General features: G+C 34.8%; 7 protein-coding genes, 1 long non-coding RNA gene and 1 other non-coding gene across 12 annotated transcripts; 6 read left to right on the forward strand and 3 right to left on the reverse strand.

The window, feature by feature from the left end:
• Positions 1-3: 3 nt before the first annotated feature.
• On the forward strand, positions 4-1318 carry LOC117127851 (cathepsin S-like). Its single transcript, XM_033278576.1, has 2 exons — positions 4-138; positions 226-1318. Exons 1-2 carry the CDS (start codon positions 25-27, stop codon positions 424-426), a joined length of 315 nt encoding a protein of 104 aa, XP_033134467.1. The 5' UTR covers positions 4-24; the 3' UTR covers positions 427-1318.
• LOC103846537 lies at positions 1036-3605 on the reverse strand. Of its 2 annotated transcripts, none has more exons than XM_018657065.2 (4): positions 2166-2891; positions 1941-2081; positions 1627-1838; positions 1036-1268 (listed from the first exon to the last, which is right to left on the reverse strand). In XM_018657065.2, exons 1-3 carry the CDS (start codon positions 2610-2612, stop codon positions 1632-1634), a joined length of 795 nt encoding a protein of 264 aa, XP_018512581.1. In that variant the 5' UTR covers positions 2613-2891; the 3' UTR covers positions 1036-1268; positions 1627-1631. The 2 variants fall into 2 exon arrangements, with proteins under 2 accessions (XP_018512581.1, XP_009121727.2); XM_009123479.3 differs by having other exon boundaries at positions 1043-1272; positions 2166-3605.
• A 1400-nt stretch (positions 3606-5005) lies between these two features.
• Positions 5006-10095, forward strand: LOC103848450 (RNA polymerase II degradation factor 1). 2 transcript variants are annotated; one of them, XM_033279946.1, is made up of 5 exons: positions 5006-7227; positions 7333-7361; positions 7416-7445; positions 7549-7707; positions 7943-10095. In XM_033279946.1, the coding sequence occupies exons 1-5, from the start codon at positions 6975-6977 to the stop codon at positions 8762-8764; spliced, it is 1293 nt and encodes a 430-aa protein (XP_033135837.1). In that variant the 5' UTR covers positions 5006-6974; the 3' UTR covers positions 8765-10095. The 2 variants fall into 2 exon arrangements, with proteins under 2 accessions (XP_033135837.1, XP_009123601.2); XM_009125353.2 differs by having other exon boundaries at positions 5006-7199; positions 7272-7445.
• LOC103846508 (putative hydrolase C777.06c) lies at positions 9163-16681 on the forward strand. Of its 2 annotated transcripts, none has more exons than XM_009123457.3 (10): positions 9163-9398; positions 14820-15034; positions 15208-15349; positions 15432-15559; positions 15629-15770; positions 15867-15972; positions 16076-16140; positions 16212-16247; positions 16322-16431; positions 16514-16681. In XM_009123457.3, exons 2-10 carry the CDS (start codon positions 14847-14849, stop codon positions 16569-16571), a joined length of 975 nt encoding a protein of 324 aa, XP_009121705.1. In that variant the 5' UTR covers positions 9163-9398; positions 14820-14846; the 3' UTR covers positions 16572-16681. The 2 variants fall into 2 exon arrangements, with proteins under 2 accessions (XP_009121705.1, XP_009121697.1); XM_009123449.3 differs by having other exon boundaries at positions 9166-9398; positions 14779-15034.
• LOC117128808 lies at positions 9203-9305 on the forward strand. Its single transcript, XR_004452199.1, has one exon. It is a non-coding gene; the product is annotated as a U6 spliceosomal RNA (small nuclear RNA).
• Positions 9325-13806, reverse strand: LOC117128155. Its single transcript, XR_004451352.1, has 2 exons — positions 12226-13806; positions 9325-12134 (listed from the first exon to the last, which is right to left on the reverse strand). It is a non-coding gene; the product is annotated as an uncharacterized LOC117128155 (long non-coding RNA).
• LOC103846525 (centrosome-associated protein CEP250) lies at positions 16623-18205 on the reverse strand. Its single transcript, XM_009123468.3, has 2 exons — positions 17837-18205; positions 16623-17455 (listed from the first exon to the last, which is right to left on the reverse strand). The coding sequence occupies exons 1-2, from the start codon at positions 17949-17951 to the stop codon at positions 16644-16646; spliced, it is 927 nt and encodes a 308-aa protein (XP_009121716.1). The 5' UTR covers positions 17952-18205; the 3' UTR covers positions 16623-16643.
• Positions 18206-18487: 282 nt separating this feature from the next.
• On the forward strand, positions 18488-19686 carry LOC103846493 (F-box protein SKIP19). Its single transcript, XM_009123430.3, has 2 exons — positions 18488-19012; positions 19084-19686. The coding sequence occupies exons 1-2, from the start codon at positions 18621-18623 to the stop codon at positions 19646-19648; spliced, it is 957 nt and encodes a 318-aa protein (XP_009121678.1). The 5' UTR covers positions 18488-18620; the 3' UTR covers positions 19649-19686.
• Positions 19687-20275: 589 nt separating this feature from the next.
• Positions 20276-21779, forward strand: LOC103846484 (F-box protein SKIP19). Its single transcript, XM_009123418.3, has 2 exons — positions 20276-20717; positions 20958-21779. The coding sequence occupies exons 1-2, from the start codon at positions 20353-20355 to the stop codon at positions 21547-21549; spliced, it is 957 nt and encodes a 318-aa protein (XP_009121666.1). The 5' UTR covers positions 20276-20352; the 3' UTR covers positions 21550-21779.
• The last annotated feature ends 221 nt before the right edge of the window (positions 21780-22000 follow it).

Genomic DNA, 22000 nt, shown 5'->3' on the forward strand with positions numbered 1-22000 from the left:
TCTGGACAAGGAGGGACAACAAAAATGCATTTTGGCTCAGAACGACATGTAGAAGCAAAAACAGTTTTTGAGAAGTTGGAGACAGTTCCTCTTGGTATTATTCTAGAGGACCGGGCTCAACTCCATGTTGTTGGGATGGTAAAATAACATTAGAATAAGAGTTCATTCATATATTTGTTCTTAATGTTGGAACATATTAATATTTCATATTTTTTATCTCTATAGGGAATTTACGAGGTGCCCGGTGATCGTGATGAACGATTTCAAGAACATGCTTTGCTTGCTGTAGCAAAAGGTAGAACCCCAGATGGAGTTGATTTCATTGTGGTCCAGAATTCTTGGGGTATGGACTATGGCAACAATGGATATTGCAGGGTCTCTCTCCCAGATACTCGTGATTACGATATATTCTGGCCAATGTGGTAGTTTTCTCTTTATCCTCTCTTTAGTGAAATATCAATCCTAAGACAAAGGCTGAAACACTTTAAAACTCTTTGGTGGCTTTCGGTGGTGGAAATTTTGATGTATTTTGCGATTGTGCGAAGGTGTCATCATGTTGTCAATTATTTTCCTGGCTTTTTGTTAAGAGGGGCATTTGATATATGTGATCCGAAGAATTATGTTTCAACTGTTATGACATTTAAATTAGTGCTAGCTCCTTTTTTCACTGACTGTTATTGAAGATACCAACTCTTTTAGCTAGCAATAGACTAACAAACTAAGGCAAAAACGAAGTGGTGAGAAATAAAAATCAAAGCTAGATTTTATCTCAGAGTGAAAACACATCCTTGTTGATCGTTGTTGTGGTTCTGACCCTTGTGGTAGTTTTCTTTTGCCTCTCAATGAATATCAATCTAAAACAAATGGGGGATAAAAACCCATTGTAAGTATGCACTTTTGTGGCTTTGGTAGTAGAACATTTTCACTAACGTTGGTATTCTTAAAACCGATTCTTGTTGAAGAAAACAACACGTCTTGTTTAGAATTCATAAGATACTTTCAGAAGTTGGTACGCTCCCTTTTATATGATCAAAAAGGTGAGAATCAAAAGTAATCTTTTCCAGAGTAGAACGTTTCATAGGTCTAGTATTAAATCCCCCATCAGTTACATAGTTATTTAGTTCTAGGGAACACATAGTTATTGAGTTCTAGGGAACATGGTCACAAGAGAGAGATTATATAAAGAAAAAAAGCTCAAGTTAAAATGTTACAACCACTAGGGATTGTATCTGACTTCTGATGATATGCCCTTTTGCCAAGTCCATCTTCTGACTCCAAAAATCCCGTTCCCAGACCAAAATAAAACACAAAGAAACAAGTCAGCAAGTCAAGTGAGCAATAGCATTCTAGAAACCCTTCTATGGATATTAGAAAAAAAAGAAGGAAATTTACTAATTCAAATTACAAAGAACATCCACTTTATCTGTAACGAAAATTTGATTGAGACGGGAAAGTTAATGATTAATATTGTAATGTAAATATCTTTATATATAAAATGATTTTGTGTGTTTATATGAGACCAATCATGCACACATCTCCAAAGGCCAAAAAGCATCTATAACATAAACAAGTTTTCAGCATGGACAAAGCAAATCTAAAACTTGCGAAGAGAAACCCAGGTTCTACCTTAATTAGTTTTGATTTTGCGGCATTGGCGTAGGAGTCGGTCTACAGAGGATGGGATGGAATTTTCTGTCAAGAGTAGCCATACCTTTGGCTTGATACTCAACAAGGGGTCCATCCGGTTTCTCTCTCGCCATGAATGTAATGTAAGACTTGGGTCTAGGACCCCCTCGATAGTTAGCTCTCACCACTTCGACCAACTCCACATTCAGACCCTTTGAACCAATCAAAACCACACAAAAAAAATGATTCAGGTTTGGCCAATGAAAACAAAACAAAACAAAACCCACTTAATAAAGTAAGGAAAAGGAACTAGCCTTGTCTTGGTTATGTCTCTCAAGACATACAGAGACCATCTTTTCACAGTAATCTCGGAAGAATCCACCATCGTCAAAACTCACCGGGTTGATTCTTTTGTACAAATAATGTGGCCTAAGCGTTGAATCCACCATGAATCCCTAAACACACACAAAATCAGACCATATATCTATTCAACTCAATTCCATGCTTTTTAAAAAGTTGACATTAAAATTTAATAATACCTTGCTGGTGATGAGCTGTTGTTTATAGATGCGATAGTCATGGATAGCCTTCTCCATGTTTTCACAAGGCTGGTAACGTGGGGGAAGGTCAGGCTCCGTTGAGGAAGAATACACCAGACCATCGAAGCTGTCCACATCCCACTCTGGCACCTCTAAGAGATCTATGTCATCATCCTCTCGCTCCTCAATCTTGTCTTCTTCAATCTCACCATCGCTCTCTTCCTCTTTCTCGGGATCGAGCTCGGCCTTACGCTTTCTCTGGCGCGAATCGTCAACGGCCGAAGAAACCTCCATGGCCTCCCTCTCCAACTCGGTGGAACACCCTTCCCCTGCCGTCACGGCTGCGCAAGGTTTGAGAACTACTGAAGATGCTTCCATCGAAGCCTCCTCCAAGTTGCTCGAATCTCTCTCTGTCGCTGAGGCGACTGCACAAGGTTTGAGAACCATGATCTTCGGACAAAACTCTAGAACACCTTCTCTGTTTGAGATTCAGACAAAACCCTACAACACTTTCTCTGTCCAAATCTAATTGGGATAAAGTAAGTCCCGTAAATAATTGTTTTTATTTAGTTTTTTCTTGTCATCAAATAATTATTTTTTAAAGAAAAAATAAAATCTCGGAGTTATTCAATTAATGTGGATGTGTAAACTTTTATATTATATGGTTGTGCCGTTGTGGTGGCAGGGGGACTCGTGCCCTAGTTAGAATTTCCTTTTCCATTTATCTTATTCTCCCTGTAGACTTGACATATTTTTGTTTTGAGATTATTATTTTTTTGTCAACTTTTGTTTTCAGATTTAAATCCACTTTTTACTAGTATATATGAAATTTATAATATATTGATCATTTAGCTAAATATTATAAGACAACCACTACATAAAGTATTAAATAACTTTACTTTTTAATAAATTTGTGTTAAAAATATAAACCAAAAGTAACTTCAAATATTTCACCTGATATGATTGTGATATGTGTCAATTAAAAAATTAGATTGTGAATGTGTCAATAAAAACTTTCATTATGTGAAAATAGTTTATTCTTTTCCTAAAATCTTGAATAAAGGAAATTTCTAAAAGACTTTTTTTTCTAATCTTAACCAACTAAAATCTTTTTTTTTTAAATCATGACCAGCTAGAATTGTAAATTTTATTTAATAGTAATTTTTATTTCAAAATTTAATGATAAACATGATAGTAACAATTATTCAATTAACAATAAAAATTGTAAGAATATTAATGATAATGAAAAAAACGAATTTTGAAAATTGCAACTTTAAAAAATAGTTAATATTAACTAGAAATAGTTGTTTGATAGAAATTTTATTTTTTTTAAATCATAGAGAAAAAATATAATTGTAAAAGATTATGTAATATTAATTTCCTTTTCTAAAATCCTACAAAACTGTAAAAAAAAATATTTGATAGTTGTTTTCCTTTTTCTATAAAACAAATCCTAAAAAATGAAATTTGTATAATATTTTTAAGTCCTAACCAAAACAGAATTGTAAAATTTATTTAATTAACAAAAGAAGTGTAAAATTAGTATTGATATGAATTGTAAAACTAGCCATTTTAAAAATATTTATTAATAACTAAAAATAATTATTTGATAACAATTTTGTTTTTGAAATTCTAAAGAAAAGATAATTGTAATAGGTTAAATGAGAGTAATTTACATTATCTAAAATCTTAAATAAAATTGTAAAAGAGTATTTAATATTATTTTTTTTATTTTTTATTGTAAATTAAAAAGGAGATTTTTAAAATAGAATGTTTTCCTTTTTTTTTTAAATCTTAGCAAAATAAAATTTAAAGACTTATTTAATAAAACATGAAATAATTACATAAGAACATATATAATGTTGTCATTGATTCGATTGGTGTATTTAACTATTATGGTTCACATATATAATAACTAATCAGAATATTTCAACACTACCTCTCTCGATCTTCTCTATCATACGCACAAGGCCGGCCCTGGGCTAAAGCCCGTGAAGCAATGGCTTTAGACGCCAGAAGTATATATAACCTTGGGGCGCCATATCAAAACAAAATATTGTAACATAGTTTAGTGGTTTATGTACTTGTCCTCTTAGTTGACAGGTAATGCGTTCGATTCTTTGTTCCTTTTTCTAATTGTTTCTTTTTGTTTTTATTGTAGAATAATAGCAATTAAAAATTCCCTCCTTCGAAGATATAAACGATTTACTTCATTTTTTTTTAACAAATTTGGTCTCTTTATCAAAAATGTTATATATTAAAACAGAAGTCACAACCTATAATCATGTGTGATTTTTTTTAAAAATGGACCTAATGAACTTATTCATAAAAAAATCATATTTTATTTAATCTCTAATCTTATCATTTAAATTTTGGGCTTACCAAATTTTTTTATTGGGCTATCAATAATTAGATTTAAACAATAGATGATCCATTAGATTTATGTATAAATTAGATATATATATATATATATAATTTAATGTTGTAATACTATATCTCCATATGTTAATTATTTAAATATTCGTCGATGTTAACTTTTAAAATTATAAAGATTTTTTTAAAAAAATCATATTATCTAACAATGATTCATCTTTACTGCGTTAAACCAATAAAAAAAATTTTAAACTATATAATTTATTTTAAAAATTAAACAAAAACTAAATGTTTGATTATTTACTCGATAGTATAAATCTATGAAGCGAAAATTTTAATTTTTTAAAAACTTTCTAATTTTGTGAAATGTTACAATATCTTTGAATATGAAAAAAAAAAATATTTTACTAATCTTTATATATATAGTTACGATTTTAATAATGAAATAATAATCCAAAAATATATATATATAGAAGAAGATACAAATACATATGAAAGTTTAAAACAATCTATTTAATGAAAAAATATACCGTAAACTCATTATGTTTAAAAAAGTGATAGACACATATATATTATAATATATACCAATTTATAATTGAAAATAAAATTTTTATATAAAAATATTTGAAAACAAAAACCCGCGCGGTTGCGCGGGTCGAGATCTAGTGTTATATTAAATGATACACAAAATAAACCATTTAATTAAGCAAACTTTAATTATTATTTTTTAAATAGACGTTCTTCTTGCCATATTTGTTTTTCTGTTTTTTTCTCTTAATTAAATAGATGTGTAAACAAGTGATACTATAACAATGGACTCAAATTATCAGTTGCTCATATTCTACATTTTTATTTCTATCGATCTTCACCGAAATTAATGTGACTCATGGCTTGTATCCCATGTTTTTTTTTTTTGCTTTTTATTCAGTAAGTTTTTTTATTTTTAGAAATTTATGAAATCGAACAAAAAAATTATCATAAATTAGGCTGTGAAGACATTTGACAATTTATGAAATCTGAACAAACAAATTATCATAAATTAGGCTGTGAAGACATTTGACAAAGGGAATATGATGTTGATGTTAACATAGTTTTATCATATGTATTTTCCTATCATACAATGTATGTTTTCTTATAAAAAATGCCACAAAAATGTAAGATTAGTAATCAACCAAATGGACTGAATGATATTTGAACCAAGCTATCTTGACAATTTTAGTTATTGGAAGTTGATCTGTAAAAACAATATTTTCAAGAATAATATGATATTTTTATCTTTGTGATTTATTTTAAAATATATCTAATTCTTCGATTTACATAATTAAATTCTAGTAAAAAATAGTTATAATTAAGGGCATCAATTTTTCAATGTGCTTTAGGCGCCACGTAAGTCCGGACCGGCACTGATACGCATCATCTTCATCATCGTCCAGTAAAGATGTCTTTGAGGTGACCCCTCTTGTTCTTGATCATCTTATAGAACTGTTATCAGCCCTTTCCTTAGGGTTCTTAACGACTACCAGATTGGTGTTCCTCCCTCTTTACAATTTTTTTTTTTGGTAAAATCTTTACAAAGACTTTTATAATGTTACTTATGATCAATATGAAATCAACTTTTCCCAAAACTATTAACTTGCTTAAAGCTCCTTGTTTCGTCGTCTTGACAATTATCATGACGGAGAAAACCCTAAGCCCTTTTATGTTCCCAGCCAATTGGAAAACTTAGAAGCAAATATTAAATATCTACATATTCTCCATGATGGTGATATAAAATAAGGTCTTATAATACCATCTGCCCAAGAAACATGCGATACATTTACAAAACTGCCATGATCTAAACTCAGAATGAGTTTGTGTTTTACTCTAATGGTTTACCTCATTTTTTCATTCAAAGAAGAATATTTTAAATATATTATATTATTAATACTTATTGTCAGTTCTAATAATGCTGTTATTTTAAAACCTTACAAATTATATTTTCAAAATAACGATCCAATACATGTTGTTACAAATATAAAATAATACTGTAATGCTCTTAAAAAATAACCAGCCCAACCTGCTTAAAAAATAATAAAATATTTTTATTATTCAACGTCGAAAAGTAACTCGTGTCTAGAAGAAAAAAAAAATTATTGTCTCAATAATTTTTAGAATAGTGAAATTCACCATCTCTTATATTATCAAAACTCAAAACAAAACAAAGGAGTGATGTTCCGTGCTCTTCACTCCACATTGTTTTGAAAAGACTCCTACATTTTCTTAACACACGCGCGAGATTTCAACGATTCGGTTAGTGCGAAGCTTCACACGCGCCTAAAAGCCCTAACGGTCAAAGCAGCAACCAACAACCTCGCGCCATTATATATAAGATTCTGTAACTAGTTCTTCTTCGCTCTCATTTATCTTTCTCTCTAGACACTTCTCTCATCTCTGGCCATGGCTACTTCTCCATCTGATAAACTTGTCCAAGAACAAGAAGTGGGAACAGATGAGGTTGTTGATCCCGCCAAAACAACCGACGAAGAAGATGAAGCGCGAACAGAGGAAGAAGAAGTGAGAACAGAGGAGGCTGATCCCGAAAAAACAACCGAGGAAGAAGATGAAGTGCGAACAGAGGAAGACAAAGCGCGAACAGAGGAAGAAGAAGTGAGAACAGAGGAGGTTGATCCCGCCAAAACAACCGAGGAAGATGACGAAGTACGAACAGAAGACGACGAAGCGCGAACACAGGAGGTTGATCCCGCCAAAACAACCGAGAAAGAAGACGAAGTGAGAACAGAGGAAGAAGATGAGCACAAGGAAGAAGCTATCGAGAGCCTTCTTGATTCTACTCGTAATCTCAACATAGAAGACGAAGAGTCCGACCAACAAACTGAGAATCAGAATCGTCAAGAAGATCCGATCACGGTACATCCCAAACTCTATGATAGATCAAAAACCCTACTGTCTCTGTTTTTGCTCTGTTTCGTGTCCCGCCATTTATGTTACTAATGATCCAAGTCTTGATCAGACTCGTAGGAGCGATCAAACAATGGACCGTGGCTCAACATCGCTTACAAGTGACCAGAACCGTCGTCTTGATTCTGATCCCAACACTTCTCCTATTAGTCTCAGCGTACAAGAGTCCGACCAAGGAACTGAGAACAAGAATCCTCAAGAACAGTCAATGGTACTTCCCAAACTTTTTGATGATCAAGAACCTTTAAGTGATTAGAGTCTTGCCCTATTGTCTCTGTTCTGCTCTGTTTCTTGTCACACAAGTAATGTTGGATTAGATTAGTTGTAGTAGTGATAGGCTTTAGGTCTAGGTCTCTGTTTTGCTCTGTTTCTTGTCCCACAAGTAATGTTGGATTAGGTTAGTCCTAGTCTTGTTACTACTAAGTACTGATCCAAGTCTTGATCAGATTCCTAGGAGCGGTCAAAGGATGGAACGTGGCTCCACATCGTCTGCAAGGGATCAGAACCAAAACCGTCCTCTTGTTCTTCCGAATCCTCCTCCTCAACAGATGATGATGCCTCTTCGTCTTGGCCCAAGCGTGCCTCCATATCAGCAAAACCCTTACGGTTTACCCCAGCCAAGATGGCTCGTAGTAGACCACTTCTACTCAGACGGGCATGGTCTATACGGTGCACAATGGAGATTCCGAACCATAACTCCTTTTCTCCCAAACCAGAACACATATCCGCATCAGCTGGTGCCGATGGAGCTGCCCGGTCAGCCTGGAACTGAATTAGTATGCTACAGCCAGTCGTTCGGCGTGCTTCACCAGGGCCAGCTCGTTCCCCACCACGAAGCTCATCCGATGAGGCCGCAGCAACAGAACCAGTTTCGAAGCCTACCTCCAATGAGGCCAATGCTGCCACAGGACGACTTCGTTGTCCTTCTAGGTCAAGTCCCGGTGAGGCCAATGATGTATTACCAGGAACAGAACCAGATTGTTCCCAACGCGGGCATACAAGCTCCGGCGAGGCCAAGTCTACCCCAAGTCAGAGCTCCGATGATGCAGCCACCGGTGCTTTTATATCCGCCACCTATAGTTAACGCTGTACCAGTGAGGCCAATGATGAACCAAGGAGGAGGACAACGGTTTAGGTTCCCCATGATTCAGCACCACCAAGGTTCTCCCAGTGCAGCATGGCATGAGCAGAATCAGCAACTTCAGTCGCCAAGGGAGTCTCAGGGTTCCAACGACGGACCGTTTTCTTCTGGCGGAAGTCAAGACTAGAGCATAAGAGGTGTTAGGTAAAAAGTTTTTAAAAAATACGATTCTCTGGATACAAAATGATCTCAGATTGATTTTGATAATTGTAAATGAAAGGTTGATTACTCTTTTTTAACTCAAACATCTGTTTAGAAGTTTAAAAGGAAGCGTTATCAGGTTATGTCTCATCGTTACGACTAGCTCCTATAGTTCCTTCTCCGTCGATAATGTGTATTTCATATGGTCTTTTTTTTTTGAACAACATATTTCATATGGTCTAAATGAATTTTTAAATGAATCACCTTTTGAATAATGTAAACGGGCCAGAGAGAAATCGGAGAGAGGCCTTTTACTGTAATAAACAAGCCCATTAAGTAGACTTTAAACCGTAACAGCGTCCCACACCGGCTGTGTAAGAAGAAGAGGCTGCGTTTATATAGCGACGGAGTCACGAAGGTGATTGTCCCTTCGGGGACATCCGATAAAATTGGAACGATACAGAGAAGATTAGCATGGCCCCTGCGCAAGGATGACACGCACAAATCGAGAAATGGTCCAAATTTTTTTTGTTCTTTATTTTTCTTCCCAATTCGATTCCGACGAAAAACCCTAGAATTCCAGCTGAATCATCGTCAAATTGGATTTGTTCCCATCTCTGGTAAGTTTTAATCTCTTACGCTTCGAATCTCGAGGTTGATTTCAAATTTAGGGAACCCCTTTCGTTATTGCAGTTCTGATGTTTCGTTGTCAAAACTGGTTGTGTTCCTGTTTTGTTTTCTTACAAGATTAAAAAGTATACAACTTTTAGGATATGTTTTGTCTTGAACTCGGGATTTAGTCATATGATATTTTGATTAGTTAACTCTTAGTGGTTGAAATCATTTACTTAGAACCTGCCCACACTCTGCTGCAAAATGTCTATTGTATCATTCACCTTTTGAAATATGGAGAGTCGTTTTTATGAACGTTCTGTTGATTCTATCAAATTCCTTTGTATTAATAGGTTTGGTGACTTTGGTCAATTGCATAGAAAATTTCATGCGTTTATGTGTACAAAAAGATTAAGAATCTGAATCTGGCTTGGTGTTGAAGAGACAAATTCAATTCGATTCCTTTCTGAATCAGTATATCATTCTTGGTGATGGATTTAGGAAATGAGATTAATGTGGCCTGTTGTTGTTAGATATGGCTTTATTTTGCTATGTTTCACCATATTTTGAATCAGTATATTCATTGAATTCAATTCAGTTCGATTCCTTTCTGAATCAGTATGTATATTCATTGAATCAGTATAACTAGTTCTGTCAACTCTTGTTTTCATTTGTACAAAAGATTAATGTGGCCTTTTGTTGTTAGAGATGGATTTATTTTGCTATGTTTCACTATATTTTGCTACTTAATTCTCCATGAGATCTTTATTTTTTATGGCATTTTGTAATGGTGCATCTAGCTACATGTTCGGTGTTCCAACTTTTTATGACGTTTACAGATTTTACTGATATTCAAAGTATTTGATGAAACAACTCCTTTTAGTTTATAAAGCCCATAAGAAACATTTTAGAAGTTGGAACTCCATCAAATATGGTACAATAGAGAGAAAGCTACATGAAAAGGTAAAATCAAAGGTTTAGGTGCTAGGAGTCATGATCCACATGACAAAACACATAATCATAGTACAAATTGCTCAAGTTAAAATATGTTACAAAAGTCTACTAGAATCATGATTACAAGGCATAAACAGACTCATACGTTAAAACATTACAGCCACTAGATCATTTAAATTTAGATAATATATGACATAAACATCTAAATACGTTTGATTAATCTAAAACTGGCTAAGAGGAAACCCATATTATACCTTAATTAGTAGGAGCCGGTCTACAGAGGATGGGATGAAACTTTCTGTCAAGAGTAGCCATAGCCTTGGCTTGATACTCGACAAGAGGTCCATCCGGTTTCTCCCTGGCCATGAATGTAATGTATGACTTGGGTCTCGGTCCTCCTCGATAGTTTCCTCTTACCACCTCAACAAACTCCACATTTGAATCCTTTTAACCAATCAGAAACATAAGAGATTCAGACTTTGATGTACTTAAATGAAAACTACACAAACCCAAACAAGTTAAATTTAAGAAAAGGAACTAACCTTGTCTTGGTTGTGTCTTTCAAGACATATGATGGCCATCTCTTCACAGTACTCTCGGAAGGTTTTGGTGTTAGCGCCTCCATCGTCAAAGCTCTCCGCATAGACTTAACACTTAAAAAAAAGATTTTAATCCACTTTTTAATACTCTTTCAGTTTCATATTGTAAGTAGTTTTAAAGAAAATTTTTTGTTTCAAAATGTAAGTAATTTTCATGTTTCTAGGTAATTTTTACATTTATTGAATATAGTGTGACCAATCAAATTAAATAAAATTATTTTTGATTGGTTAAGTTGTATCTGACCTATTTATTATACAATACTTTTTAAAACATAATAATTTTTTTTATCTTTGTGCTTTTAGCCAAAACTATTTACTTTATAAAAGGGAGGGAGTAGTATAGATGTTTATTTAGCTAAATGTAATAGGAGAACCACTACAAGAAAAAGTACATATTGTGACAATGATTTTAGTCACAATATACAAATATTTTGTCACAAATTATCTATTGTGACGAATATGTGACGGTTTCTGAAGGGTTGCAATAAAGTCGTCACAAATTCAAATTAGTCATAAAAATGTCACAATTATAGAGACCATTACAATAGTATCAGTTTCATTACAAACTGTTACGAGATAAAGTAGTCACAAAGCGTCACAAATTGTTACACACAATTACGTTTGTAATTATGATACAATTTGTAACAGTATTTCTGTCACACTTTCGTTACATTTTGTAACTAAGTAATCACTTCAATATTTGTAGCAATTAACAAATGCTTACCAAATAATTTACTGTTATTGTGTGGCTTTTATATGTATTTTTAATTCTGTTGATAAAATTAATTAGTTAAAATATACTTTAAATTTAAAATTAAATAAAACCTGATTCATGTTAAAAAGAAAATTAAATTAAAATAAAAAGAAATTTTAATTAGAATATATTTTATCGACAACCCAAACCACATATCAGTTAACTGATTACAAAAATTAAGCTGGTATTAGATAACCAATTATGATACAAAACAAATCAAAGCAAATTAGGGTAAACGGGTCTCCTACACCACCTCCTTTGCCTCCGTCAAACCACAGCAACCAAACGAGATTCGTAGCTTCTCCTTCCGCCCTTGTCTATACCTCCGCCATCATCATTGGCATTGGCTCTTCATATACTCCGGAGGAAAGCCTTTGACACAGCAGTGGTCAGATCTACTACAAAGTAGTGGCTGTATCTACATCTGTATCCGAAATCTACCATCAAATAAAATCAAGTCAATCAAACTGGAATCTGAAGAAGTAACAAATCATATGGAAAAGAAATGAAACTGAGAGAGATACATACATCGACTAGTACATTCCACTGGCAGTACGGATCCTTGGAGATAGAATCAAATGGATGAAACGAATAAAAAAGAAGAATCTAACAGGATTGCTGATTTGCTAGAGAAAGAGAGAAAATAGTAGATGGAGGCTACACCTAAAAAAATAAAAAGAGATATAACTATATAAGCGTCAAATAGGGTTATGAGATAGAGCATATTCTCAAAACGTGGGAAACCTAAAATATTTAATGTCAAAACCAAATAATCTGGAGCCAAAACCAAAACATGCGTTAAAAAAAAACATGGTTTTTCAGTTTTGGTTTCTAGATTAATTATTTGATTTGCTTGCTAAAGTTAGTTAGTTTATGTACGTATACAATGGTTATATATCGGTGTAATAGTTTAATATTTAAAATTTTATGATAAAAATTAAGACATAATTTATGATTTAGAGTTTAGGGTATAGGGTTTCATGTATGTGTTTAAAGTGAACGTCTATTATTAGGATTTGTGATTTAATTTCTATGACTTAAAGTTCTAAGTTCAAGTATATAGAGTTATGATTTAGAATTTTGAGTTTTGGGCAAATGATTTCAGGTTTGTTTTAATGTTGGTGTTACGACTTAGGAATTATAAAATATTAAATTGTTGGTTATTAATATTATATGTAATAAATTTAATTCATATTTTTAGAAAATATTAAATTTATTAATTTTTACATGTAAATTTATATATATAACTAGTGATTATATTTGGTTATTATTTATGATTTTAACTTCAACGATGAGTGTTGAGTGTTAGCTTTATTATTTAGGGTTTGGAGTTTGGGGAATACAATTTGAGGTTTAGATATAAAGTATGAGGTTAAAGTTTAGATTATAAGTGAATTTTATAATTTTGTATGACTGTTAGATATTTGTTTTACGCATATTATAATAGTGATAGAATATATAGTAGTATTTTATGTCACAATTATGACTAAATTAAAAGTCATCAACCCCGAAACAAGTTTAAATGATATGATTACAAACTTTTGTCACCCATGGTGACAATATGTAAGCCATGAAATCGTGTCAAGTAGGGACGACTTCTAGTCTCGATTCCGTAACAATACTTGTGACTAACCACTTCGTCACATTTTCGTAACTTTTGGTAACGTTTTTCGTTACTTTTAACATTCGTCACGACATTGTGACAAAATATTCACGATTTTGGGACAAAACAAATTAGTCACTACCCCGTATGTAAATAGTCACAATATTGTGACAAAATATTTTGTCATAATATTTAGTCACAATGTTCACATTTTTTTTGTAGTGAACTACATATATTAAATATTAATAAAAGAGGCAGATTATATTTAAATGATTTATGACTTATTTTCCAAATATTTATATATTTTCGATCTTGGAGTTTTAATCGGATCTGCCAGCAGACTGTGTGCTGTCTTTTGTTGTTCGGATCTCTTTTAATGGATTCGATAATTTTTGGAGCAGCAAAAGTTAGCTGAAGAACATAAAAGTGGCTAGAAACACAAAGCAGTTTTAAGTTAAAAAAAAAAAAACGTAAAGCAGTTTCTGTCACTGTCATGTTCTTTTGTTTTCTAGCTACCAACCTCGTGGTAGTGATCGACACGTTCTACCAATATTTAATGCAAACTGGAAAGAAAAGAACGGACGAATGATATTTTATTTCCCTGGAGAATGGAGACGACTCAGAGTCTCAGACGAATGACGAAGTGCAATTTTTTAATTTTTAATTAAATTCCTTTAAACATTCAAAATCGAATAAAGTAAAAACTATGAGAAGAACACCAATACATTCGTTTGCTCAAAAAAAAAAAAAAAAAAAAGAACACCAATACATTCATCTTGTTTTTTTTTTCTGCTAAAAATACATTCACTAAGTTATATAGACAAAATATTTCTTATAATTTATGTTGTAGTTTAGGTTCTTTAGAAGCCATTAGTGTTTTGAATCTATTAATATTTTGACATCGTCGGATATTTATTTACTTTTAAAATAGAATAGGTTTGTAAATTTTGTTCTATTAAATACATTCACAACAACACATTTATAACTTGTATAAAATTGCTTCTATAGAATTTAAGAATCTGAATAAAAACACAAAACATTACTAGTAGCTTATTAATGTTTTTCTTTACTTTTTAGAAAATATTTCCAAAAACTGCTCCCTAAAATAAATGTTGTTTTATAATTCCAAAGTAATATTTACTAACAATATTTACCAATTTATTTTTATTGGTTGAAATATGATGAGATGTATGTAATATTTTTATTTAAAAAATATGCAAAATTAAATAATGTTTTAATATGTATGCATAAATTTAAAATTAAGATTAAAATGAAACGATAGAGTATTATGTCAGTCTTACTAATAATTAGTTTTAGAACTAAAATAATTTATGCTAATATTAAATACGTTAAACTACCATTGATTGAGCATATAGATTTATACTTTTAGTATTTCGAATTTAAAATATAGAAGAAAAAAAGGAAAAAGCTAACTCCCTTGTTTCTTTGAATATATCATATCATTCTTCCTGTCTCAGCGATCTCAAATTCTCAACTAATACAATAAACAAACATATAGCCGTTGGCTTTTAAGTCAACTGTGGCTATGACCAGCAGATCAAGACTCTTGAGGATGGAGAAGAACGATGAAGATCGAACGGCCCTGATCTTCCTCGGAACAGGCTGCTCCGGCGCAGTTCCTGAGTTCCGATGCTTACTCCAGCCGTCAGATCCTCCTTGCCATGTCTGCTCTCAGTCCCTCTCTTTACTACCTCACCTTAACCCTAATTACAGGTAAATCTTGTCTCTTTCCGACATCAGTCATCTTTTGACATTGGTCGGAAAAGGTGTCATCTTTTGCTCTGTCCGTTCGAAAAATCTTGTCTTTCTTCTTGATGGATCTAACAAAAATCCCTTTTGATCTTCTTTGATCTGTTCTTGAATCTCGATACTCTGAACTTTGGTAGATGCAATACATCGCTCTTGATCGATTATTGCTGCGAGGAAGAAGACGGCAGACATTATTACATAACCATTGATGTTGGCAAGAGTTTCAGAGAACAAGTCCTTCGTTGGTTTACCTTCTACAAGATTCCTCGAATTGATTCCGTTAAGCCCTTAAGATACCTACTTCTTTATCTCTTACACATCTTACTTCTAATGAGTAATGATATTATATTACTTTGTGTAGATCATTCTAACTCATGAGCACGCAGACGCAATTCATGGCCTAGATGATATTCGATCTTTTCAACCACGTGGTTCAGCCACTGACACCAACCCACTTCCTGTCTTTCTATCTCAGTTCACAATGGAAAGGTAAAAATAAAACTTCTGTTTTTTTCTTTCCTTTTTTAGTAAGTGTTCTCTGATGATACATTTGTGCAGCATTTCTACGAGGTTTCCTTATTTGATTGAAAAGAAGGCTAAACAAGTACCTAGACGGGTCTCACAGCTTGACTGGAGAATCATAGAAGAGAACTGTGACAAACAATTCATTGCCTCTGGCTTATCTTTCACTCCTCTTCCAGTTAAACTTCTTTAATTTTGAGTAATAAATAAAAAAAAGGTATATGATTCTTTCTTACATGAGATCTTGATCCTAGCTTTTACGTTTTGCTTTTAGGTTATGCATGGAGAGGATTACGTCGCTTTAGGTTTCCTCTTTGGTCATAAAAGTAAAGTGGCTTATATATCAGATGTATCACGCATCCCACCTAGTACTGAGTATGGTATGAGCTAATAATATTTTTTCACCTAAATCATTTGGGACTCTCACAAGTAATTTAGTACTGTGTCTATGATTGATCTTGTTATGAATCTTTGACTATGCAGCTATCTCCAAAGAGGGAGCTGGACAGTTAGATCTTCTTATCCTGGATACAAATATTCCATTTAAGGTAACTTTTTTGCTACATTTTTTTTTGTTCATGGAAACTTCTTATTTTCTGACCATCTCTTTTGACAATAGAGAGGACTACAACCTACACACATTTGTTTTCCTGAGGTCAGTTTCATTTGTTAAATAATGCTTTAATATTCTGAGCATTTTTTAAGATAAGTTTTACTATTCTTCTTTAGGCTCTTGAGATAATAAAGAGGCTTTGTCCAAAGAGAGCGCTTTTAACTGGTATGACACACGATTTTGATCACCATGAATACAATGAGATGCTTGCTGAATGGTCTCTAAGGTACGCAATGAAAAAAAAGTGTTGTATCATTTTTGTAATTCCACATAGCTGAAAAGCTAATGGACTATGTACATTTTTCTAGGGAAGGAATCCATGTGCAGCTTGCTCATGACGGATTAAGACTTCCAATAAACTTATGAAATGGAGAGACTAGTTTCATGATTCTTGTTAAATCTGAATATTGATACAGATATAAAAAAATCTCTGTTTATTTACTTTATTTGGGAATGGTTAGAAATTTTAAGCCCAATCTCTTGAAACAACTTCTCTAGTTCTGAAATCTCCTTCTCAAGATCCAATTCATCTTCTCTTGTGGCCTTCTCATGAAGTTCCATTAGTCTCTGAGCCCCAGCATTAACTTCTTCTGCTGAATCCTTAAGAACCTGTCTCATGATTCCATTTTCCTCTTGAACTTCTTTGTATCTCCTTTTAAGAGATCTGTATCCATCAATAGACTTGAGAAGCTGTTCAGACAACTCTTTGTTTCTTCCCTGAAGAGGCATGTCTTTGTCTCCTCCTCCTCCTTTTCCATCACCATCTTCTTTCTTGTGCTCCACCGCGCAGTTCTGCACTTTCTTGAGTAGCTTCTCGTTCTGAGCCTTGAGGTCGCTTATAAGCTCCTCCATCTCGGTCAACTCGTAAGCTTTCCTCGAAAGCTCGATAGCCATTATCTCTTTCTCCTTGCCTAAACTGGAACACATCATCTGAAGACTCTTTCTTGCAGCCATGCTCGCGCTTAGCTCTTTTCTCAGCTTCTGAACATCGTCGGGGTCGTTCAGAGGCGGCTTTGTGGGACTCCTGTTGAGATCTTGCCTAGGTTTCAGTTCTGTGTTGCATCTTCTGAGCTCTTTTTTCCCTGAGGATGATGATTGTTGCTGAGCTTTCAGGATCCGTGTCTTTAAATCGTCGAGAATCGCCATCATTGTGTTGACTCTCTGTGCCTTCCATTCATCGCGTTGCTTTGTGTTCGCTTCGTTGTGGTCTTGAACGAGTTTGAGGAGTAGCTTAACATTCGTAGAGATGCCTTCACACACACGCAAAGACATTTAACAAATTTCTTGTCACGCAAGTCAAACGTTTTAATTTTCTGTTTTTTCTTGGCCAAAAACAGAAAAGCAAAAAACCAATGTTAAAAAATTCACTAGTCGGAAATAGAGATGTTTAAACGGATTACTCGCCGGGAAGACATTTTATAGAAATTAATATTTTCTGTTAAGAGAAATCGTTTTGGTTACAACTTATAACCCATTTGTTGTCTATGCATACTCTACCCTAAGCGCTGCGAAAAATATAGAAATCAAGTCTTAAAGCGGTCTTCGTTAGTGTTTAATCAATTTTGAGAAGAAAAAAATCAATTAAAATAATTGGAAGATTAATATATAAAAGGTTATATGATTGATAATACCTTCTAAACCAGAAGTTTCATGAGATTGATGCTCTGTGGTTCTTGTTGGGGAGGTAACAGATCCAGAATCAGAAGGAACTAAATCCGGCGAAGAAAATGCTCGGAGCCGGCTCATGTTTCTTCGTTCGTCTGGAGAGAGCAATCAGACAAGAACTAATGGACAAAGGAACATGTTGGAGATTTGGACAATAACAGATTATGGTTGTTGCAATGTTGTATGGCGTGATTAGTGGATAATCATCTTGTCTTATCTGATCCTTTTGGCTCGGATTTTCTCCAACTAATTTTACCTGATTTACCTCATTTCACGCTCTATTTTCCATTTTTCTATTAAAAACATCGAATGGCAACTACCCCTAACAGTTTTATTGGATTAATACTTGTCACAGATTGTGATTGGTAAGCTTAAAAGCTGAAATTGCTACATATATCACCACAACGTTTTTATATTTTTGATCAATTGTTCCACAAAACTTTTGAAAAGTATATATATGTACATTAGTTTTAGCTCTCGGAATTTGTAAGAGTCTAGTATAGATAAGGTATATACTCCACTAAAAGTCTTTTTGAGTGATATATACTCCACTAAAAGTCTTGAAAGTTGAAACTGCTGCTTCACACACCTATTTAATGAACTAGAGGCAGTTTGACCATTCAGAGAAAATGGTCTCATCCTCTTAGCCGTTGCCCTCTTCCTTGGAACCATATGGTCATTAAGTGATGGTGATGTCTACGAGAAGTCTTGAGACTTGAAACTTACTTCACTCCCTTTTTATTTAAATAGATGGACTTGAGACTGATTGATCGTCAGACAAATATGGCTTCTTCCTCTTACTTGAGGCCGTTTCCTACTCCGCCGTCTTTGACTCCGGTGATGAAAGAAGACGGAGAGTGCATAACCTGGGCAGACCTTCCGTCTGACTTAACGTCATCGATCCTGCGCAGGCTCGGCTCGATTGATATATTCGAAAATGCTCAGAGAGTGTGTACATCATGGCGTGGCGTCTGTAAAGACCCTGAGATGTGGCGTAAGATAGACATGCGTAACCTAGGAGACGTGGGGTTCAACCTCGAGATCATGTGCCGTCATGCAGTCGATCGTAGCCAGGGAGGACTGGTTGACATTGAGATTTGGCATTTCGCTACTGATTCCCTCCTCAACTATATCGCCGATAGGTAAAGCCTCTATCTCTCTCCGTCTCTTATTCGCTACATTTTTTTGTAACTGTTTTAATAATTACTTGCAGCTCAAGTAACCTGAGAAGCCTTAAACTAGTGAAGTGCTCTCCTCTAACTTCTGAAGGACTTACTGAAGCAATTGTGAAGCTTCCATTGCTTGAAGAACTCGATGTCTCCTACTGCTCACTCTCAGTTGAGTCTCTGAAAGTTGTAGGCCAGTCCCTTCCTAACCTGAAGACACTGAAGCTAAACCGTATATATAGGCGCTTTGCGTGCCGACCGTACGTGAGTGACGATGATGCTCTAGCAATCGCTGAAACAATGCCCCGACTTAGCCACCTCCAGCTTTTCGCAAACAAATTAACAAGCACTGGTTTGAACGCCATTCTTGATAATTGTCCCAACCTTGAACATCTCGATCTACGTATGTGTCTTAACGTTACACTTTTAGGAGATCTGAAGAAGCGGTGTTCCGAGAGGATCAAAGTTTTGATACGACCTTTTGACTCGTTTCTTGATCACCCACACGATGAGGCTGCTATCCTTACGGATTCATCCGATGATCATTACAATGACTATTATGAAGACGATGACGATTCGTATGATAATGATGATGTGTATGGATCCTTTTAGGAAAAGTTTGTGAGTTTATCCTGCAATATTAAATAAATCCTTTTGCCAGTGAGAATCGTTCAAAAAGATTTTCTTAAGCTTGTTCTGTTTATATATATCACATAAGAACGCGAAGTTGAGAACCAAGATTATGTAATAACACTGTTTTTTCTCAGTAGACAACCATCACAAGAGATATTTATCATCTATACTATCCTCTCCTGTATTGCTTAAAGCTTTCATTATATTTTATCTGCGAGAACTAATTAAAACCATCAACAGCAAAGTTCCGTGTGGCTAAAGGAATAGCCAAACGCACACCAACACCATCAATCTCTGGTCTTGAAGGAATGCGAGTCGTGATCTATAACATTTTTTTTGTTTCTAGGAACCGTTAGCTACTTTGTCATCAAGTAAAAAAAATACTCTCCTTGGCGTTAACAGTTTTTAACATGTCTCTTGCAAAGCTCTTTTAAAAAAACGGGGCCGCCTTTTGGTTCGGTTTAGAAAGGATTTGATTTGTAAAACATCAGTTTTGTGATTATGAGTCCAGGCCCATATTATTATTTTTTAAAAACAATGGGCTTTATTGTTCTTAGCCTGATCTATTTTGTCATTACATGTGTTACGAAGGACCAAACCGTAAATAAGACACTGAAGGAGAAATGTCCGAAAACCTAAGTTCACTTCTTACTTTCGCCGACATGAAGATTTGACCCTCCGAAATGGCTTCTTCTTCTTCTTTCTACTCTCCGACGCCGTCTACTTCCATGCCTCAGCTGATGAAACCTGAGGAACCGAGAAACTGGGCGGAGCTTCCGCCGGAACTGATTTCATCGATCCTGCTCCGTCTTAACTCGATTCAGATACTGGAGAAAGCTCAGAAAGTGTGCAGATCGTGGCGCCGCATCTGTAAAGACCCCTCGATGTGGCGGAGGGTTGACATGTACAACGATGGAGACTTGGGAAGCATGGGGTATGACCTAGAGATCATGTGTCGTCACGCAGTTGATCGTAGCCAAGGCGGCTTGCTTGAGATCGACTTGTGGTACTTTGGTACTGATGAGCTGCTCAATTACATAGCCGACAGGTTCTCTCTCTGCCTCTTATGAAATATCTTATTAGCTTGAGTGATTGTGAGTGATTACTTGTACGTCAAGTAATCTGAATAGCCTTAAGACTCATAGTTTAGTCTGTTTTAATTACTTGTAGCTCAAGTAATCTGAATAGCCTTGAAACTCAGTTCAGCGTCTGTTTTAATTACTTATGTGTCAAGTAATCTGAAAAGCCTTAAGACTCATAATGTAGTGCTTGCTTTAATTACTTGCAGGTCAAGTAATCTTAAAAGCCTTAGACTCATAATGTGCTACCCAATAGCAGACGAGGGATTCGTCGAAGCAGTTAGGAAGCTGCCGTTGCTTGAATACCTCGAGGTTACATACGGCGCAATGTCAGGAGAGGCTCTGAAAGTCGCAGGACAGTCTTGTCCAAATCTAAAGAAACTGAGGTTAAACTCCGAAACTAACCACCAGTTTAATGACGAAGAGCTTAATGACAAAAAAGCTCTAGGGATTGCTGAAAGCATGCCTGAGCTACGCCACCTTCAGCTCGTCGGGAACACATTAACCAACAGGGGCTTGACCGCCATTCTCGACGGTTGTCCTCACCTGGAACACCTTGATTTACGCAAGTGTTTCAACGTAAGACTTGAAGGGGATCTGGAGAAGAGATGCTCCGAGAGGATCAGAGAGTTGAGACGACCGGATGACTCAACCGCTGATCACCCATATGGATTTAACATTGAGGATTTATTAGGCCCCAACAACTATTATTGGGATGACTTAAGCGCTGGTTACCCATATGGAGCTAACGTCTATGATTTATCAGACTGCAGCGATGATTATTCGGATGAGTTCTACTAAGTCTACTAGTTACTGAACAATGCAGAGGCACATGTGGTTTTCGCTTGCCTTGTTCAGATTCCTCTGTTCTCTCTGTTTAGTAGTCTCTTTAACTCTCGTTTGAACAATGTGATGATGTTTTTCTTTTTCATTGGTGCCAAGGAGTTGTGTTAAACGGTATTTAATGGATCTCTTCTGATGAGTGCACTTGTGAATTTTGTGTTACTCCTACTTTGGAATGTTTTCACTGCGAGTTATGAGTCAGTGGTTTTGATAATCAAGTGTTTTTAACTAAATAGAATTGAGTATTAAAAACATTGGTTGGATTCGCTTCAGGTTATTGGTATGCTTGGAAATTAAATTTTGCATCTTATTGATCTACTTCTCCAGTTCTCCTCTAAGATCGTTTCATGTTTCTAACTTCTACACAACTATCTGCAGCTCAAGTAACATGAGAATCCTTAAACTTGAA

Source organism: Brassica rapa, chromosome A09 (genome assembly GCF_000309985.2).
Source record: "Brassica rapa cultivar Chiifu-401-42 chromosome A09, CAAS_Brap_v3.01, whole genome shotgun sequence".
NCBI classification, from domain to species: Eukaryota; Viridiplantae; Streptophyta; class Magnoliopsida; order Brassicales; family Brassicaceae; genus Brassica; species Brassica rapa.

Coding starts and splice junctions, on each gene's coding strand:
- LOC117127851 (XM_033278576.1), top strand. CDS start 25: ATGCATTTTGGCTCAGAACGACATGTAGAAGCAAAAACAGTTTTTGAG. Junction 139..225: donor AACTCCATGTTGTTGGGATG/GTAAAATAACAT, acceptor TTATCTCTATAG/GGAATTTACGAGGTGCCCGG.
- LOC103846537 (XM_018657065.2), bottom strand. CDS start 2,612: ATGGTTCTCAAACCTTGTGCAGTCGCCTCAGCGACAGAGAGAGATTCG. Junction 2,082..2,165: donor AACAGCTCATCACCAGCAAG/GTATTATTAAAT, acceptor GTGTGTGTTTAG/GGATTCATGGTGGATTCAAC. Junction 1,839..1,940: donor AGAGACATAACCAAGACAAG/GCTAGTTCCTTT, acceptor ATTGGTTCAAAG/GGTCTGAATGTGGAGTTGGT.
- LOC103848450 (XM_009125353.2), top strand. CDS start 6,975: ATGGCTACTTCTCCATCTGATAAACTTGTCCAAGAACAAGAAGTGGGA. Junction 7,200..7,271: donor AAGAAGTGAGAACAGAGGAG/GTTGATCCCGCC, acceptor CGAACACAGGAG/GTTGATCCCGCCAAAACAAC. Junction 7,708..7,942: donor ATCCTCAAGAACAGTCAATG/GTACTTCCCAAA, acceptor AGTCTTGATCAG/ATTCCTAGGAGCGGTCAAAG.
- LOC103846508 (XM_009123457.3), top strand. CDS start 14,847: ATGACCAGCAGATCAAGACTCTTGAGGATGGAGAAGAACGATGAAGAT. Junction 15,350..15,431: donor AGATTCCTCGAATTGATTCC/GTTAAGCCCTTA, acceptor TACTTTGTGTAG/ATCATTCTAACTCATGAGCA. Junction 15,560..15,628: donor TCTCAGTTCACAATGGAAAG/GTAAAAATAAAA, acceptor ACATTTGTGCAG/CATTTCTACGAGGTTTCCTT.
- LOC103846525 (XM_009123468.3), bottom strand. CDS start 17,951: ATGAGCCGGCTCCGAGCATTTTCTTCGCCGGATTTAGTTCCTTCTGAT. Junction 17,456..17,836: donor TGAAACTTCTGGTTTAGAAG/GTATTATCAATC, acceptor GTGTGTGTGAAG/GCATCTCTACGAATGTTAAG.
- LOC103846493 (XM_009123430.3), top strand. CDS start 18,621: ATGGACTTGAGACTGATTGATCGTCAGACAAATATGGCTTCTTCCTCT. Junction 19,013..19,083: donor CTCAACTATATCGCCGATAG/GTAAAGCCTCTA, acceptor AATTACTTGCAG/CTCAAGTAACCTGAGAAGCC.
- LOC103846484 (XM_009123418.3), top strand. CDS start 20,353: ATGGCTTCTTCTTCTTCTTTCTACTCTCCGACGCCGTCTACTTCCATG. Junction 20,718..20,957: donor CTCAATTACATAGCCGACAG/GTTCTCTCTCTG, acceptor AATTACTTGCAG/GTCAAGTAATCTTAAAAGCC.